This window comes from Natrix helvetica (assembly GCF_964273705.1).
Source record: "Natrix helvetica genome assembly, chromosome: 2".
NCBI classification, from domain to species: Eukaryota; Metazoa; Chordata; class Lepidosauria; order Squamata; family Natricidae; genus Natrix; species Natrix helvetica.
The window spans coordinates 125,530,873-125,550,274 of NC_138552.1; the positions used below are offsets into that span (position 1 = coordinate 125,530,873).

Here is a 19,402-nt window from a genome sequence, read left to right on the forward strand (position 1 = left end):
GTGGAGCTCTAGCCTCACAATCAGAAGCCTGTGAGTTTGATCCTAGGTAGAGGCAGATATTTTTCTCTCTGGGCACATTGATAATTTATCTGCTGAACAAAGTTCCACATTGGCATCAGGAAGGGCATCCATTTCAACATTGCTAGCTCCATTTAATTGCCCAGACTCCACCCCAGACTCCACCCAGCAAGGGATTATGGGGTAAATGAAAATGATGATGATGATGATGTGTGTGTATACTATACATATATATTATTTCATTCGTTCCTGCCTTGTACATTTTTACAGCAATTCTATCAGGTTCAGGTTTAGATGGGATAAACACAGTACTCTTTGGTTCTCAAACTTGTCCCATCAATTTCAATGCCAGCAGTGCAGGGAAAATGGAATGCAGGCTTCCTCCTTGGGTAAAAAATACTTTCAATTATATTGCAAGGCTATAACAATTCAGACTAATTTGTGATGATTTGATGACTATAACATTGTGTGTGTGTGTGCGTGAGAGAGAGAGAGAGAGAGAGAGAGAGAGAGGGAGGGAGGGAGGGAGGGAGGGAGAGAGAGAGAGAGAGAGAGAGAGAGAGAGAGAGAGAGAGAGAGAGAGAGAGAGAGAGAGAGAGAGACTGTGTTATATTTACCCTTTTGGGATTATTATTTTTCCTTATGAGACTATGAAATTAATTGCATGTAGGCTTATTTGAATTGTTTATTTGTCTTTCTATGTGTTCCTATTCATTATTGCACATGCTGTTGTAATTAGAGATAATAAGAAAGGGTATAACAGCACAGCTAATACGTGCCTCATTATAAATAAAATTGGCTGATATAACTAATTGATCAGTTACTTCAGAAAAGAATTTAGGATATGTTTAATTAAGCATAATTGGAACAGATAAGGTTGCATAGAGTTCCCGTTATATTATATATTATTCCACAATAATATTAACTAGAGTACAGACACCGCTAATGTCAAGATACAAACATTGTGAGGATTGAATATATGAAGTTGTCAATTTCAGCATGTTGTCACATATTTCCTTCAGCATTTCATTCAGTAGTATTTTAATTACTCCATGACTGTAATGAAATTTCAACTCTTATTTGGAAACTCCAAATTCTCTCTTATGCAGTTATGGACAAGCATACAAACTAACTGAACTTCCACTGGGGACTTTATACTGCTCCAAAATCTGCTCTGAACCTCCGTAATCTCATGCTATTTTCTATGTTCAGCAGCATTGAATTGATTTATTTCTAATTTAGCTGTCATTTATTTATTCAATCAATTTATATAGCTCCCAATCTCAACAATGACTCTGGGTGGCAGAACAGAATACCCCCCCCCATATATATATATATATATATATATATATATATATATATATATATATGTATGTATGTATGTATGTATGTATGTATGTATGTATGTATGTATATGTATATGATGTATATGTATATGTATATGTATATGTATATGTATATGTATATGTATATGTATATGTATATGTATATGTATATGTATATGTATATGTATATGTATATGTATGTATGTATGTATGTACGTACGTACGTACATACATACATACAAAAATTAGATTATACAGCAGCTGAGAAAACAAATCATCACCACATAGCCAGAAGACTGATCCGTCATGCATCTGGAACTTGATCCAACCACAGAAGTAGGTCTTTAGGCCTTATGAAAGGCCAACAGGGCTGCATCAATCTGATCTCTGGAGGAAGCATAAGGGTGGACACTGAGATAGAAAAGGCTTATATTCTGGCCCTTGATGCACTGCATTTCTTAGCCAAAGCATAATTTGCCCATCTTGCCAGACCAGAGTAGTTGAGTAGAAACAACTGGGAAGATATGGTTCCATGAGTAACAAGGCTTCAAGACATAGAGGGTTTGGGACTTCCGGTTCCGGCGGCTACAGCGACGGGCAAGTTCCTTGCCTGCTCCCGCTCCCCGGTGAGCTTCCCCGTCGCTGGGGGGGCACAGGACGCCCCCGAGAGGCGTCCTGCCGAAGGAGCGGCTCGCGGAGGACCCTGGCATCGGCGGCGGCTGGTGGGGGCTTCTCCGCTTTGCTCCAGGCATCGAGGAGCAGTCTCGGAGGGACGATGCAAAATTGAACGAAGCAGCGGCGGTGTGGTGAGATGCTGCCTCTCTTAATTCCCTTTCTTTTGATTTGATGGACTTTTCAGCAATTTTAAAAGTTAAACTCTCGGATTTTTTTGGAGGTGCGGCTGGAGGGAGGGGGATTTTCCCCCCCCTTGGACAAGCGGCTTGAGAAAATTTTGCTTTTGCCCCCAGGGGAAGGAGGAGGGGGGAGAGCCAACCAATGATGCCTCACCCCTGTAAAAGTGATTTCCACTGGATTTAGCTCCAGGACTTATTGATGACCTGAGAACTTTGTGAACTTTTTAAAACTTTACTATGCCTCTGAGCCCAAAGCTGGCAGGGCAAGATGGCACACTTCTGCTGTCTTCATGAACTGTGAAACCTGACTCCACCTTTAAAATTCAGGCTTCCGGTCTTTGTCTCCGTGTCACCCAAAAGACTCTCTTGTGGACTGTTATTTTTTGAACTTCCTGGGGGGAAAATCCCTCTCTATTGCTAGACTGACTAAAGGAACTCCCATCTGCTTGGATCTTCTGGCTCCTGGACTCATCTGTCTGCTCTACTTCTCCAGCTGTCCATTCTCTATACTGACTGACTTCTCTACTTTATAAACTATGTCTCCAAAAAGACCACCCCCTGGAAAACCTGGCTTTGCTACTTCTGCACCGACATCTGCAACATCCAGTCCTGCCACACAGTCAAAGATTACAGAACTGATGCAACCTAAAAGTATAGAGATGGATCTGCAACAAATGCTCCAGCAACTTATACAGGGCCAGGAAGAAATTAAGAAACAATTAAAGGAAATGAAGGAAGAAATTAAAGAGAATCAAGTCCAAATTTATAAGAATTCACAGAGACTGGACCTTGTGGAGGGTGGGGTGGCAGAGGCAAGGGGGGGGGTAGAAGCATTGCAGAAGGGAAACAAAGAACTTGATATCCAACAAATGAAAACAGAGTTTGAGAGAATGTCCTTTTATCTTAGATTTCAAAATGTTATAGAAGCGGATGGGGAAAATATAAGGGACATTATGACTAATATTTTAGCTGAATACATACATAAAGATAAACAACAGATGGAATGGGAGATAGATCTGGTCTATAGAGTGAATTCAGCATATGCCAGAACACACAATGTACCCAGGGAGGTCCATATTAAATTTCTTAGGAAAAGCACAAGAGATGAAATTCTGGGTGTACAAAGGGGGCAAGCATTGACATATCACGACAGGGAGATAACCATCTTGAAGCAGATCCCCAAAAAAATTAGGGAGAAAAGGAAAAATTATTCGCAATTGGCGAATAAATTATACCAGAAGGGGGTGTGGTTTAGATGGTTGATGCCTGAAGGTATGCTGATATTCTGGGAGGAGACAAGAATTAGAATCAATACACCCATAGAGGCACAGGCCTTTATGGAAAAAAACAAAGCGAACCTAGAAAAAACAGAAGACTCTACAATGGTTATACAGGACACGGGAGGGGCCGGAGCTCTGCCAGCGGGGGGAGAAGGGGCAATACCAAGAAAGCTCAGATCACAAAAATGAATAAGAAAAACACATTGGTATAAACAGACCGAAAGTAATAATGAAATTATATGTAGACTTCATATTATAATATATAAATTGATTGAAAATGTTTCTAGAATTAATATGCTGATTTTATATAATCATGTATTAATGTTTCATACTTAGATGTACTTGATGAGTTTGGAGGGAGGGGGCGTCTGCCACACTTGCAACTCCAAAATTTGTACACCATTCCACCTACCCCTTTCCCTATAAATGTTTAAAAAAACCAATAAATTTTTTTGGAAAAAAAAGAAGACATAGAGGGTTTGAAAGTGACCAACTAGAATCTTTAATTGAACCTGAAAGCATACTGGCAATCAACACAGCTCATAAAATGGCATTATATGCACCAAATAATCAACTACCCTTGCTGCTGCATACTACACCAGTTGAAATTTCCAAATGTTCTTTAAGGGAAGTTCCATGTTGAATGAATTGCAGGAGTCCAGATGAAAGTTCAGAAGGACATGAGTAATTGTGAGCAATGTCTCCCACTCCAGGGTCAATTCGATCAGATGGGCAACCCTACAAATTTAATAAATCAATGAATAAACAAATGGATTTGTTTATTCAGAAGAATGCAAAGACCCTCTGAACCATGGTTGCTCTTCAAGCTTGATTTACAAATCCAGAAGCTCCAGATTGAGTACTAGGTCTGTTCTGAAGTAGCACCACTGCATCCAGAACCAAGGATGGAAGGTCCCAGGCATCAGCATGTTCAGACATCCAAAGCTACTCAGTCTTGCTTGAATTGAGCTGCAGCCTGTTGCATCCCATCCAGGCCCCCCACAGCCTCTAGGCATTGGGACTGGTTGTCTATAACATCACTTAGATGGCCTGGGGTGGAGATATAAAACCAAGTATCATCAGCATACTCACTCCACCATCAGATGTCCTTTCCTAATAACTTTATGTAGAGGGTACAGAGACACCTTCTCCTCCCACCAACGCTGTCTGGAACCAGTCCCAGAAGGAGGAGAATATTTTCATTTGCATGGCTGAGAACTTCCCTCATCATTCTTGTCCCCCAATTCCTAGGACAAGACAGTTTCTCTGTACTCTCCATAACCCACTCAGTAGCTGAGCTGCAATATGTAGGCTACAGCAGGTATCTCCTTCCCCACGAGGACCAGGATGAACCACAGAGCAAATGTATATAGTATGAACCAGGATATGGATGAGAGGAGCCAATGATAGGGTGCTATTCTTTGAACACTCCTAGGCATAAACCCTTTGAGCCCCAAAAGAACTGTGTATTGGTGAAAGTGCTCAGTCACCAAGCCTTTCCTAGACTGTAACAATGGAGAGGAGATGGGAGAAAGAGAAGAGATGACTTCTTCCCCATCACTGCAGCAGGCTTAAACTTTGTGAGAACTGAACAGGGGAAGCCATCAGGGCTCCACTCTTTCCATGTGGTCTAGCTCTCATTCTCTTGCTTTCAAAATAATGAAAGGTAGAAGAGGTAGAAGGCAGGGGAGAGCTACTGCTGATGAGTCAAAAGATTAGTTGGGGGAGCAGTGGAGAACAAGATGGTACAATAGCACTAGTGGCTCCTCACTCCCTCTGTGTTGTTGATCTGCTCCAGTTCCTATTCTTTGAAGTCATAGAGCAAAGAATAGGAAAGAGGGAGCCCAGCATCCCCTCTGGTAGTGTCCTCCAAGCTACCAGTTTGGCTGCCTTTAATACAGAGGTGTCAACCATAGCAACTTTAAGATCAGTGGACTTTATCTGTAGGAATTTGCTAGCCAGTCAAGCTTAAAGTCTTAAAGGTTGCCAAGGTTGGGCACCCTTGGTTTAGTGTTCGCATGTGCCTACTTTTTCCTATTGGGCAGCTGGTTGGCTACTCTTGTTTTTTATGACCTGAAAGAAGAAGAGCTGAGGTTGGCCACAAACTGTTTTTGAGAGTAGAATGTTTGCAATGTCAGAGGGCCTTGGATAGCAGGTCTTGTTACATACAGACGTTCATTGTTTGTTTTAAAGAATTTTATTGATTTTTAAAAATTTATGGGAAAGGGTAAGTGGATATACATTTTTTTTGGCAACTCCATCGTGCTAGAGGTAGAAATCTCTCCAATTCTCACAACTTTTACAGAAAAGAAAAAAACAAAAGATAAAAGATGAGCAGAAACAGCATCTTATTATACATTGTATCAACCATGTGTTCAATCATTTCTTTTGCCACTTTCTAATGTATCAACAATTACAATGATATTTCAAATACATTTATTTTTGTGACCTGAGTCTTTCCAATATTGTTCCTTCCCCCCTGTCCCCAGGCGGAGCAGTGGCCCCTCCCTCCTTCATGTCTTGTATATTGTCACCTTTTTTACTACCTCTTATATTTTCACCCTCTAGGAGGGCAACTATGTTTTTTAATGAAGGCCTCTGCCTCCACAACTGTATTAATTCTAATTCTGTTTCCCTCCCAGAAGATCAACATTCCTTCTGGCAATAACCATCTAAACCAAACTCCTTTATTATATAATTTCTTTGATAAGGAGGAATACTTCCTCCTCTTATCTCTTATATTATCTCTTAAGATCTTCGTCTTCTGTCTCTGGTAGGTTCTGGAATCTGAGAAAGAAGGACATTCTTTCAAGTTCTATCTTTACCATAACATTTTCCAATTCTATATTCCCCTTCTGGACTGCCTTAACCTCCTCCCCAGCCCGGCCTCACCCTCCTCCAGCACACCGAATCTTTGTTTATTTTCTGTTGTTTGCTGCTGTACAGCTTTGAGCTGTTCTCTAAAATCTGCCACCTCTTTTTTCAACTCATTTTGTCCATGCATAAGAGCCTGGAACATTTGTATAACAGATAAGTCTTTTGAACTATCTCCAGTCCCTTCTTGTTGTGAGAATGATGAAATTTTTGTCTGTTGAGTCGTAGGGCTGGATGTAGAAGAGGTAGGTGCTGAAGCTGCCTTGCCTGAAGGTGGTTTTCTGGGCCCCATTTGTCTGAGTTCAGAGATGACTGTAAATCTTTTGCAAAAGAAAAGAAGCGTGCAGCCGAGCATGTCCGAGAAGACAGGCAAATCCAAAAGTGAAAGTTAACCCTCAGTCACAGTTCCAAGCCAAGAAGTCACAAGAAAAAAACTTAAATAATTCAAATCCAGAAAGACCACATAACAGGAGGAGCTCCAGGAGTCCTTCAGGAGGGAATAGCAATATAAAGCCAGACTTTCTTCAAAGGTAGTTTCAAAAGGCAGACTTCATTTATAAGTGTGAAGACGAAGATGGAAGTAGGCCATCTTAGCTCCCCCTTTCACAGGGAACCAGGGAGCAGAACATCAAAAATTTCCATAAAATTTTTAAAACAAGTCAGCAATCGCCTCTTCCAATTGTAATATAAATCTTTTCACATAGTTAGTACAAATGACTAATTCAACTTTTTTTTCTCTCTCTCCATTCCGAGATTGAGAGATAGTCCAAATGCTTTGCCCGAGAGGGCTGAAAAAAAACCCCTCCAATCTTCCAACTTCAAATAGATTGAATCCATAACTTACAAAAGGCTGCTGCTTATCAATTAAAAGGGGTTAGGGAGGTTGGAGCAAACTTCTCATCTCCAGTACTTCAGCCGCTACTTCTAATTAGCTACTTCCTTCTGGAATCCATTCAGTGGTGCTGCTATGCACCCTCCACACTCCCCGGCTCCTGAGGCAAAGCTGGGAACACCCCCCCCCATGGCTGCTGCCGATCCGGGGGTTCCAGCAAGCCGCCCTACGGCAGGTGGTCCCTCCAAGACCGCCTGTGCTCCTAAAAGGAGCCCACCGGAGAAGCAAACAGCGGACCAACGTCCGTCGCCTTTGGAAACCGGAAGTGATCTCTCAGACGTACATTGTAAAATGTATATGTTTTCACATGCTCACCCGGGATTGGTTGCCCAAACCCTGGGAAGTTTAAACAACTGTCATTGGCCAGCTCCTTAAAAGGCAAGTTCCGGCAGCCCAGCCACCAGAGCGCAGTCACTTACTCTTGAAATAAAAAGTGCTGAAACTCACTCGTGCCTCTCACCTGCTGCTTCTCACTGATCAAACAGGTCTATGAAGCAGAAACAGGTGGGAGATTCAAAACCTTAGAATAAGATCAGCAAGATTTTTTTTTCAATTGTAGGCTTTCCCCACATAATCTTGGTGCCTAGTTCACTTCATGGACAACAGATATGTTATCAATATTTTGTCATTCTTTTTTCTCCTAGAGAGGAGGAGAGGATACTGTTCATCTAACCCTAATTAATGAACATGGATTGACTGCTTTGACAATGCTTTTACCTATAACCCTTCTCTAAATCCATGCATTGTGTCAATGAACAGAAATCAAAGTGGCATAACAGGTAAAAAGAGAGAGATAAGTTTTTTTGTTCTATTCTTATTTGATTTTTCCAATATTTATATCTTTCGATGTATCGTTTGAAAGTGTTTGGCATATTTAGGCAAAAAGGTAGTTAAAATTTAGTGGTTCAGAATAAAAAAAGATCACAACTGTGCTGTTCACGAGGCATCATGTTGGGTAGGTAGGATAATTTTGATACCAAAAGTGCTACCTTCAGGAGTCTCTCATTAATATCTCAAAGGCAGCCTTTTCAGGGTTTTCCTTTCAACTAGACCTAGATAAAACATTTGTGCTTGCTCAGTACATTCCTAGCTGTTAGTCATGCTTCCAATTGGCAGATTTGCTTAGGCACATCATTGAAGGAAAAAGGTTGAGAGATCGAGGAGGCTATCTAATATCCAATTATACCTGTCAAGGCTGCAAGTGCAAACGGGAGAGACGACTGTCAATGTAAAGAAAATCCCGTGTTAACCGTGAATACTTTCTGAGTGCAGCACATAACTTGCATATTGGTAGAATGAATTGAGACATAACAGCCACTGAGATTTATTGCAAGATTTCTATCAAGAGCACAATGTCTTTGATTGCCAGGTGTTGAGGCTAAATTGTCAGACAGGTTTTTTTTTGCCTCAATGTCCTGCTTATCACCTTCCCCTTATCTTACAGAACTGTATTTTTGGAGATAAAAAGCAGAACCCAAACTGTCCTCTCTGAAGACAGTTTTATTTCAGGCAAAAATATAAAACACAAACATATTGTCAACCTTTCAATGTGGAAATAAAACAGAATATCGGGGTTTGTGGAAAAGGGTTGTTATGAGAGTAGGAGGTTACTAACTATAACAAAAAAGTATTGTCTGTATTTTTTTCTTCATTGCAGGAGGTCAGCTGCTTGTGATAGGTATTTTTCGTTTTCCAACTATACTCCATTTGATGTGAAGGTCAAAATTGGGGATACTGCAGTTCAGATTCAAACAGTAACAGATCATGGAATCAGTGTATTGCTGCCTTCTCTTGCAGAAGGATTGCATAGGCTTTCAATATTGCTCCATCATCTCCCACTCAACACAAGTGGGTAAGAGGCTCTGATTTTTCATGGTTAACATTTGCAACGTAATAGAATTTTAAGAGAAATAATAAGACAAATGAGAATGGAACCTGATGCCCATCTGTCAACATGTGTTGACAAGACGGAGCTGTGATTATTTTGGGCAACTTGATTAGGTTATTATGAAATGTCCAGTATTGTATTTGCAGTTTTCATTTATCTGCCCTTCTGAAAACCACACACAGTAGGACATTATTCTCTCTTTTCTTTTTAAAAAAATGGAGAAATAAATTTATTATTGGAAAGCAGTGCACTTAAGATCTTTCTGGTAGGCTAGCATGAGAAGCTGGAAGGAAAAGAGATTTGTTTCAGTCAGCTGAGGATCACATGCAATTGAGCAGAGGGGTAGGCAAGACTTTTGGTAAATGTTCAAGAACATATGCATTTCTGTACATACAGCATCATGTCGAAATCCAGAACTGAATATCTTGCAAATCACATCTGCCATTTCCATTGAGGCAAGTGATATTTGAGTTAATCAAGACTGAATTAAAACTTTTTGCAGATGATGAGGGAAAAAACCCCAAGCTCAGTTAGCCATAAGAGTCTTATTTATTTTCCAGATTGGAGCCATTAATCCAGTATGTTACAGAGATCTTCAGAATAGAACCATATTGTGGCTCCTTCCTAGGTAAATAATGTCATTGCTTTGTACATGCATGTTTAAGAAGCAAAATCTTGGAATGACTGAGAAGAGACTCTAGAACAGTGATGGCGAACCTATGGCACTCGTGCCACAGGTGGCACGCGGAGCCATTTGTCAGGGCACACGAGGCGCTGCCCTGTTAGCTGGCCAGCGCGCATGCATGCTGGCAGGCTCAGTTTACCCTTTTTTAAAGCCATTTTTCGCCCTCCCCACGCTCCAGAGGCTTTATAGGAGCCTGAGGAGAGCAAAAAGAGCCTCCCCCGCTCTCCGGAGGCCCTCCGGAGGCTTCATGAGCTTCCCTGAAGCCTCTGGAGTGCAAAAACCCGGCCCTACGGGCAAACTGGAAGTTCAGGAACAGACTTCCTATTTGCTCGGAGGGTCATTTTGACTGCTCCGGAGGCTTCAGGGAAGCCTCCTGAAGGTCCCTGAAGCCTTCGGAGCGCTTAAAACGACCCTCCAAGCAAACCAGAAGCGACTTCCGGTTTGCTCGGAGGGTTGTTTTGACTGCTCCCGAGGCTTCAGGGAAGCCTCCTGAAGGTCCCTAAAACCTTTGGAGTGCTAAAAACGACCCTCCAAGCAAACCGGAAGTGACTTCCGGTTTGCTCGGAGGGTCATTTTGACTGCTCTCGAGGCTTCAGAGAAACCTCCTAAAGGTCCCTGATGCCTTCGGAGCGCTCAAAACGTCCCTCCGAGCAAACCGTAAGTAACTTCCGGTTTGCTCGGAGGATCGTTTGACTGCTTTGGAGGCTTCAGGGAAGCCTCCTGAAGGTCCCTGAAGCCTCCGGAGGGCTTCCGGGGGGGGGGGGGCTGGGGAGGCTGTTTTCGCCCTTCCCATGCTCCTATAAAGCCTCTGGAGCCTAGGGAGGGCGAAAAAATCATGCAAAAATGGGGGGGTCGCACCTGTAGTGCACGCATGTGCACTGGGGGAGGTGCATTGCATTATGGGTATGGCACGCCTGCACATCACCCCCCTGCGCTTCCCCCACTTATGGCATGTGAGCTAAAAAAGGTTCACCATCGCTGCTCTAGAAAATAGCACATTTAATGGATGAAGCCTGCCGTCTATTCTATGAGAGAGCTCAGATGGTCCAATACTATTTGTATCTTGTCTGCTTTTTCTAAACCCTCTAGCTACCTAAGGGATGAATATAATATATCACCTTTACATTGAAAAATCAAACCATTTGCTTTCTATTTTGTAATTAATATTTTATAATATGATTTTCTATCTTCAACTCTCATTTTCCAGTTTTGCTTCCAATTCCTTTTCTTTTCTTACATTACCATTAATGCAAAAGTGGCATTCAGCTGGTTCTCTCTGGTTTGGGTGAACCAGTAGGGGCAGCTGCAGGAAGCTCTGCCCACCCACCCCAAAGTAATATGCAATCTTCTGCGCATGCACTTACCTTCCCACCGGATCGCAAATGTGAGCGCACGGACGCTCGCATTCACGAACTGATAGGGAAGGTAAGTGAATCCCACTACTGCATTAGTGAGTTCACAGGAGCTAATTATTTTAGCAAAATAAGTAAGTGTGGAGAGGAGTTAAATCTTATTTCAGAAAATGAAATAGTTTTTTCTGGCTTTCTCTAAAGAGTAAATGGCTTCCATCTCCTTTAGGTGCAAAGAAAGCAAATAGATGATTCTCAGTCCCTAATGTCAGGATAGAGGAAAGAAATACTTTCCAAGGCTGAGTCATTCCTGCCTTTAATCTTTTCCACTCAGAACAGTAATGTATAGGTTAGTCCTCGTAGCTTATTCGGTATAAGTGCTGAATTTTCCTCCCTCTCAGTTTTATATAATAATACTTTATTTACAGTCACAGACCAAACATGAACAGTACAAAAGAGACACAGCAGCCAGTCACCAAAAGCCCAACTAAGGGAGGTTAATTGTGGAGGTTAATCTCTCAGTTGATTGTGGACAGGTTGGGTTACTAGGGAGAATTTGGATTACCCAGCAAATAAATAAGGCACCAAAAGGTGAAGGACTTGAGACCCAATCTATTTAATATTGCAATATAGTTGGTGAAAATGGAAGTTGAATATGATTTTATTCTTTATAGCAATAGCACTTAGAATTTTACAGCACTGTAAAGAAGTGTGGTAGCACAGTGGTCAGTACTGCAGGCTATCTCTGCTGACTGCTAGCTGCCAGCAGTTTGGCAGTTTGATTCTGAGTGTCTCAAAGTTGACTCAGCCTTCCTTCTGAGGTGGGAAGATTGAGGACCCAGATTGTTGGGGGCAATATGCTGACTCTTTAAAGCATTTAGAGAGGCTGTAAAGCACTATGGAGCAGTACATAGGTCTAAGTGCTATTGCTATTTACAGTATCAGCATATTGTCCCCAACAATCTGGGTCCTCATTTTACTGACCTTGAAAGGATGGAAGGCTGAGTCAACCCTGAACCACTCAGGATTGAACTGCTGTCAGTGGGCAGAGTCAGCCTGAAATACTATATTCTAACCAATGCACCACTACCGCTCTTTATATTAAAGTTTTGTTTATATTAGTATTGTAGTAAATTGACAAAATCTCAGAACACTAAACCACTAATATAGAATTTAAAATACAGAAACACCAACAAAACATATATAGAAAATTTAAAATACTGGAAAAGACAAAACCCTGAAACAATTAACAGCCCGAGCTTCTTTCTATCTGGGCTGCCTCATTGGACATCTTATTCTGTGCTAACAATTAATACAATAGAAATTTAAGTTTTCAAATTATATTAATTGTGAAAAAAGTTAACATTCGCTAACATTTTTGTCTCTTTCCTAGGTGGAACATTGCTCACCATTTCTGGAATAGGTTTTAGCAACAGCCCAGCCTTGGTATTGGTTCTGATTGATTTTCAACCCTGTGCTATAATCAGCATAGCTGAAGATAAAATTCTATGTCGGACCCCACCACCCACTCAGCCATCTGATACCATTCTCAAAAGTCTTCTGGCAGATATAGAAGTGTACATAGGCAACCAGTCATTGGTAGAGCCATTTCAAATGAACATCTTACACTTTTCTTTACAACATGTCTTTGACTCCAAATATCATAAACATTGAAACAGAATTATTGAACAATAGTCTGAACCTAGGCATAGAAGGAGTCAATGTAACAAATTCAGTAGCTATCCTGGAACACGTGGAATGTCCCCTTGAAGTACAGAAGATCGACCACTCTATAACTTGGTCTCGGTGTTCCTTACCTCTAAGGATTTTAAAACCAGGGCGCTGTGTTATGAGAGTTCTCCAGAAGCAAATGGGCTTTGCCAACATACCAGCTGAGATGCAGCATTTTACAATATACCCACAGATAAAGACTATCTTTCCATCTCGTGGCTCAGTGTGTGGTGGGCAGTTGCTCACAATATCTGGCCATTCTCTCAAATCTTAGACAAATTCTGCTTGGGTAAATCTGACAGGCAACTTGTCTTGTGATGTCCAAAGCTTGAGTGAACAGAGCATAATATGTGCACTTTTTTCAAGCAATCCCCTTTTGGATGATCAGCAATTTCCTGACGTACACCAAGCTCTTAATATCACAGTAAATGTCAATGGAATGTATAGCCGTTGCTTAGGAGACTGCTCCTTCCATCTTTTTGCAAACAAGACTCTTGTTATTGATGCTGTCACTGTGAGGTTTGCTGGGATCTTAATTTACTTGTTAATCAGAATTCAAAAATTAGTTTGGGCAGTGGATGAAATGCTTATAGAGGTGGATGGACATCTCCCTTGCAATATAACTTCCTTGAACAAAACCAGCATTGAATGTCAGATGCACAGCCTTGATGCAAAAGAACATAGCATTTCAGTATGGAGCAGAAGCTGGGGTTCAGCCTGCCTGAGACAGAATGACTCCAATATCTTCAGAGGTACTCCTGTGGTGCAGTGACGTGTGGTGAGGTTTATGGCTGGTGAGGCTGGTGACGTCATCAGGAAGGCGGGGAATGGGACCACGTGTGCTGGAGGCTGAGGCTGCCTCAGCCTCCAGCACACGTGATCCCATTCCCCGCCTTCCTGAGCGTGCTCAGCCAGCTCGCGCTCCGCAGTCCTCGAAAGCAACTGGGGAACGACGAGAATCTTCCTGCCTCTGCTGGACTTTGTGCGCTCCTCACGACTGCATATTGCAGTTGCGAGAGCGCACGAAATCCAGCAGAGGCAGGAAGGTTCTCGTTGTTCCCCAGTCGCTTTCGTGGCTTTGTCATCTGGGAGTGCCGACAACATTTCTGCCTCCGCAGCTCCCGGGCGCGGCCGGACGGAGGTAGCCAGAATGGCATCAAGGCGGTCCGGGCAGACGAAAGAGCGAGCGAGGCAGCCTGATCCTAGGTCACTCGCCCGCCGGACTGCCTCGGCGCCATTCTGGCTACCTCCATCCGGCCGCGCCTGGGAGCTGCGGAGGCAGAAATGTTGTCGGCGCTCCCGGATGACGAAGCCACGAAAGCGACTCCCCTGTCTCCCGTGACCGCACGTCCCTGCTGTGGTGCTCCATCTTTATCCCCAGAATTTTAGTCTCAATGATGGAGGCCTCCTGACCTTAGAAGGTGCAGCACTTCAAGGCAGGAGCAGCACCTCAGTTCTTGTAGGAAATCAGAGGTGTCTCCTCACCAAAGTAACGTATTGGGCCCTTAAGTGCCTTGTGCCTTCAGGCCAAGGGACAGCAATCGTGGGGCTCAACATAGACACTATGTCATACATATCCTGCTGGGGAAATAAGCTACAGTGAAAAATTCACCCCAGTTTTCCTCTCCCTTCTGTCTTCCACAGGCCAGTTTCTCACAATAATGATTTCAAAAGTTAGGCAAATGGAAGACATGTACGTTTTCATTGGAAGCTCTTCCTGCATCAATGTTACTAGCAAAAGTACCAGTTTGCAATGTGTGGTTTCTCAGCTTCCTGCTGGAGAATATAATGTGACCGGTGGAATTGTGCAGAGAGGTTCGGCCACCTCCACTTTGGTATTCACTTCGGTCCTGATAGTTATCACAATGAAAAACAGCCATGGTAAGTATGTGGTTGCTTCCTCGGAATGGAAGTCTGTAATCTCAATGAATCGACGTGAGAAGCAGACCTGAGAGTTGTAGCAGCAAACTTAGAATTTCAGAATGAGATTTGGTTGGAGTCTTGTTGTCTTTGTGAAATAACTTGCTGTTTCTTCTATATTAGAATTTTTCCTCAAAGTGATAAACATATGGTTTTCCTTGCAAGTCATAGATCATGTTTATGTTTTCTGTTCTCCTGCAACAAAATGTAAGAAACTTTTTTTGTTTGATGCTCAGAAAATACTTGTGATATCACATTTCTTACAGCAGAAATGCTTCATCTTCTGAGCTAAAAAATCCCATTACTAGCTTTGAAGCAAGTCCAAGTATCATAGCTGACTTTCACCACCTTATTTGACTTTCCTTAGTCATTCTACAGTTGGAGACATGCTTCATGAAAGTAGATGGCCAGCAAAACCACGTGTTAAGTGTCAACTGAAGGATATTACGAAGTGTTAATACATCACATTAAAAGAGATACATCGTAGAAAGCAATAGCTCTGCAGATGATAACAGTGGGATTCTAATAGGTTATTAATAATCAGCTTGTACACTGCAGTTTAAATTTGTTGTTATCTGTCTTAGAGTTTATCTGTTGTGTTGTTTGGAGTGATAAACAGGGATGGGCAATCAGAGATTCTCAGGACACTGTAAGCCCCCCTATTTTTTTTCTCCCAAAACCTCTCAAACTCCCGCTTTCACAGAATGATTTTTGGTAGCCTGCTTACTTTTATATACAAATCAAAATTGAAAGTAGGCATGGTAAGCCTCCCTTTTGGGTGACTTTTGGAAAGGCTCAAAAACTTTTCCCAAAATAATCCCTACCAATAAATAGATTTTCTCCTGCTCCACTCCAAGACTAGATTAAAAGAAAATAAATAGAAAAGAACAAATGAAAATTGCTTACACTTTGTGTAAGGTTTTATTCTTCATACTTATATGCCATCTTATTTGTATACTCATATTACTTTCCTTAAAGATTTGTGAAAGGAACAAGGAGAGTCATTGCCTTTATATATTATTAACTTTCTTCTAGAACATAATGCATGTATTTCCAAAATGTTATGGGAAGCTGTAGATGATAAATTTTAGCAATAGCAAATTGTGAAATGCTATGCACGTTATTTCTTTTTCAAGGCAATATTGATAGAGGAGAAATATATATACATGGAAATTGATTTTCTCCAGGAAATACCTCAGTTACCATTTGTGGTTCTCCTTGTGAAATGCTGAATGTGACCACCACAACTGATTTGAGCTGCTTAACGGGACCTTTAAATGGTCAGTTGAATGACTGAAATGTGTTAATTCTGATAAGAATAATAGAGAAAGAAAATATGTTGATTGCACTGCCAATTACTTCTCACTGCTGTGGTCACTGTGTGATTCTCTTGTTATTTTAAATATAATGAAACTGGTAAGTTAGGAATTGTCCTTCAGTATGAACTTAGGGATGCAGTGGCTCAGTGGCTAAGACGGTAAGCTTGTTGATCAGAAGATCGCCAGTTCAGCGGTTTGAATCCCTAGTGCCACATGATGGAGTGAGCTCCCGTTACTTCTCCCAGCTTCTGCCAACCTAGCAGTTCAAAATCACATTAAAATGTAAGTAGAAAAATAGGGACTACTTTGATGGGAAGGTAAAAGTGCTCCGTGCTCCTTCAGCATTTAGTCATGCTGGCCACATGACCAAGGAGACGTCTTTGGATAGTGCTGGCTCTTCGTCTTAGAAACGGAGATGAGCACTGTCCCTAGAGCTGGAAACGACTAACACGCATGTGCGGGGGTACCTTACCTTTATGAACTTGAAAGAAAATGGCATATCCATGAAAATGTTACAGGGGTTAACTAAGTAAAAACTGATCTTGATTTCTATCACATCACATGCATATCTATTGATTGTTAGGTCTGTTTCATCCTCTTTTTGTGCAATTTGTTTCTTGGAAAGAAAACCCTAACATGCAAATGTTTTTAATAATTTTAACAGTGTTCACAGTTTTTTTAAGTGCATGAGGAAGTTACAACTTCTCCGCTCCTCTCCTAGCTCCTCTCCTCTCCTCTTCTCCTTGTTGTAGAATCTAGAAAAATGTGACATCTGGCACACTAGGTGAAAAATGCCCTAGAATTAGCCATGCATTTTGACTTGTTAGTCTTTCCTGTTCTGTCAATATTATGATAAGGCAACTACCTATCTTTCTAAAGCAACCATAATCTCCCTTTAAAAATATCTTCTTCCCAAAAAGTTAAAATCAGCAGCCAAAGTTGTACTGCTTTGCTAAAGAAACCAAGGAGACCTCCATTGGCTAGATGAGCCAAGAGAGAAACATTAGGCATAATCAATTAGCTGACAATTTGTTCCTAAAAAGGAAAAAGAAGGGGAGAGAGTATTTCAAGTGTTAGTAAGGAAACAATTTCTTGTACAGAAGATTGCTGTCTTTCAGAAACTTCAGAAACTTATTTGATAAAGGGTGCTGGAAAGCCAGTTTGTCCTTGGAATTAGATAAGATAAAGTCAACATTCAGCACAATTTGTTTTTAATAATAAACAAACATTTTATTAAGTTTATCTCTAAAATACTGAAATAATAAACATGTCTAATAACCTGGAGTGAATAACAAGAACAACCTTTTGCACAAATGGAAAATATCCACTTTCATGGAAGAAATGGTAAGCTAGGGTACATTTAAGTTTTCAAAACATTTCCTTTGCCTGTGTTTGCTTATAAGCAAAGTGAACAAGTAAAACAAATGAACTCACAAATATTATATTAGTAGTGAGCTCCCTCCCATATTTGGGCATACCAGGGGTCATAACACAAATACATACCTATTTCCCTGGCTCAGCTGATAAGGAGGAGAGCCTGTGGCTTAGTGGCTAATACATCTGCCTAATATGTAATACAGCCCAGATTCAAATCCCAGTAAGGGTATGGCTAGCTGATGAGAGCTAAATAGCTTGAAATAGATCTATACTAGTCTCCCTTTATTTATTTATCAGCACAAATACAACACAAACATAGCAAATATGGTTTTCTGCCTGGATGGTCTTCTGTAATGAGCCGAAAGACAGAAAGGGAGAGTAGTGAGCTCCCTCCCATATTTGGGCATACCAGGGGTTGTAACACAAATACATACACACACACACACACACACACACACACACACACACGGGCATACCAGGGGTTGTAACACACACATACATATACATATACATATACATATACATATACATATACATATACATATACATACATACATACAGCCCAGGTTCAAATCCCAGTAAGGGTATGGCTAGCTGATGAGAGCTAAATAGCTTGAAATAGATCTATATTAGTCTCCCTTTATTTATTTATCAGCACAAATACAACACACATATATATATGTGTGTGTGTGTGTGTATGTATATATGTATATGTGTATATGTGTATATGTGTATATGTGTATATGTGTATATATGTATATATGTATATATGTATATATGTATATATGTATATATGTATATATGTATATATGTATATATGTATATATGTATATATGTATATATGTATATATGTATATATGTATATATGTATATATGTATATATGTATATATGTATATATGTATATATGTATATATGTATATATGTATATATTTGTGTTACAACCCCTGGTATGCCTTTATTTATTTATCAGTACAAATACAACATATATGTATATGTGTATATGTGTATATGTGTGTATGTGTATATGTGTATATGTGTATATGTGTATATGTGTATATGTGTATATGTGTATATGTGTATATGTGTATATGTGTATATGTGTATATGTATATTATTGTATTGTAATGTAATATAGTATAATATTATGTTATGTTATATTATATTATATTGTTATGTTATGTTATATTATATTATATTATATTATATTATATTATATTATATTATATTATATTATATTATATTATATTATATTATATTATATTATATTATATTATTATATTATATTATATTATATTATATTATATTATATTATATTATATTATTATATTATATTATATTATATTATATTATATTATATTATATTATATTATATTATATTATATTATATTATATTATATTATTTCTGAATTACTGTTCTCCGCCAACATTCCCACAATGTTTTAACATTTAACATTTCTTTTTTGTGGCAAATAATTTAGGAAACATCAACTTTAAACTATACAAAAATAATTTTTCTAATGATCAGAGTAAAACGAGTTCAGCTAAGTTATGAAATATACAAAAATCATTGCATTGAATTTCGCAATTGGATTATATTTATTCATAAGAAATATAGTTAATTGTTAGATCTTGCAATATTTTAAACTGCCATTAGATGTCAGTAAATGAACATTGATTACTATTACTGATACCACAGGGAGAGTTTTCTTTATATGTGTTAGGCTGGTTGCTTCAAACCACAAACTAATTACTTTTGCTAGTAGAAGAAGATAGAACTTGAGAAATAGCTTGCAAATAAAAGTTTGAGTCAGAGAAGAAATATTTGAGGTTTTTAGTTTACAATAAATCAGTTGAGCTAAATCAAAGGCAGGCTAAGAGGAATAGTCAAC

At 40.0% G+C, this 19,402-nt stretch overlaps 1 protein-coding gene across 1 annotated transcript in view; it reads left to right on the plus strand.

Moving 5' to 3' along the window:
• Nucleotides 1–19,402, plus strand: part of PKHD1 (PKHD1 ciliary IPT domain containing fibrocystin/polyductin) — a gene marked incomplete at its 3' end in the record, with an annotated part of 306,709 nt that overhangs the window by 63,720 nt on the left and 223,587 nt on the right. The window contains 11 exon segments of the mRNA XM_081943866.1: nucleotides 289–407; nucleotides 6,231–6,250; nucleotides 8,901–9,095; nucleotides 9,692–9,759; nucleotides 12,559–12,750; nucleotides 12,845–13,167; nucleotides 13,171–13,648; nucleotides 14,237–14,469; nucleotides 14,471–14,777; nucleotides 15,953–15,990; nucleotides 15,994–16,096. Of these exon segments, the coding sequence (XP_081799992.1) occupies nucleotides 289–407; nucleotides 6,231–6,250; nucleotides 8,901–9,095; nucleotides 9,692–9,759; nucleotides 12,559–12,750; nucleotides 12,845–13,167; nucleotides 13,171–13,648; nucleotides 14,237–14,469; nucleotides 14,471–14,777; nucleotides 15,953–15,990; nucleotides 15,994–16,096 (2,076 nt within the window).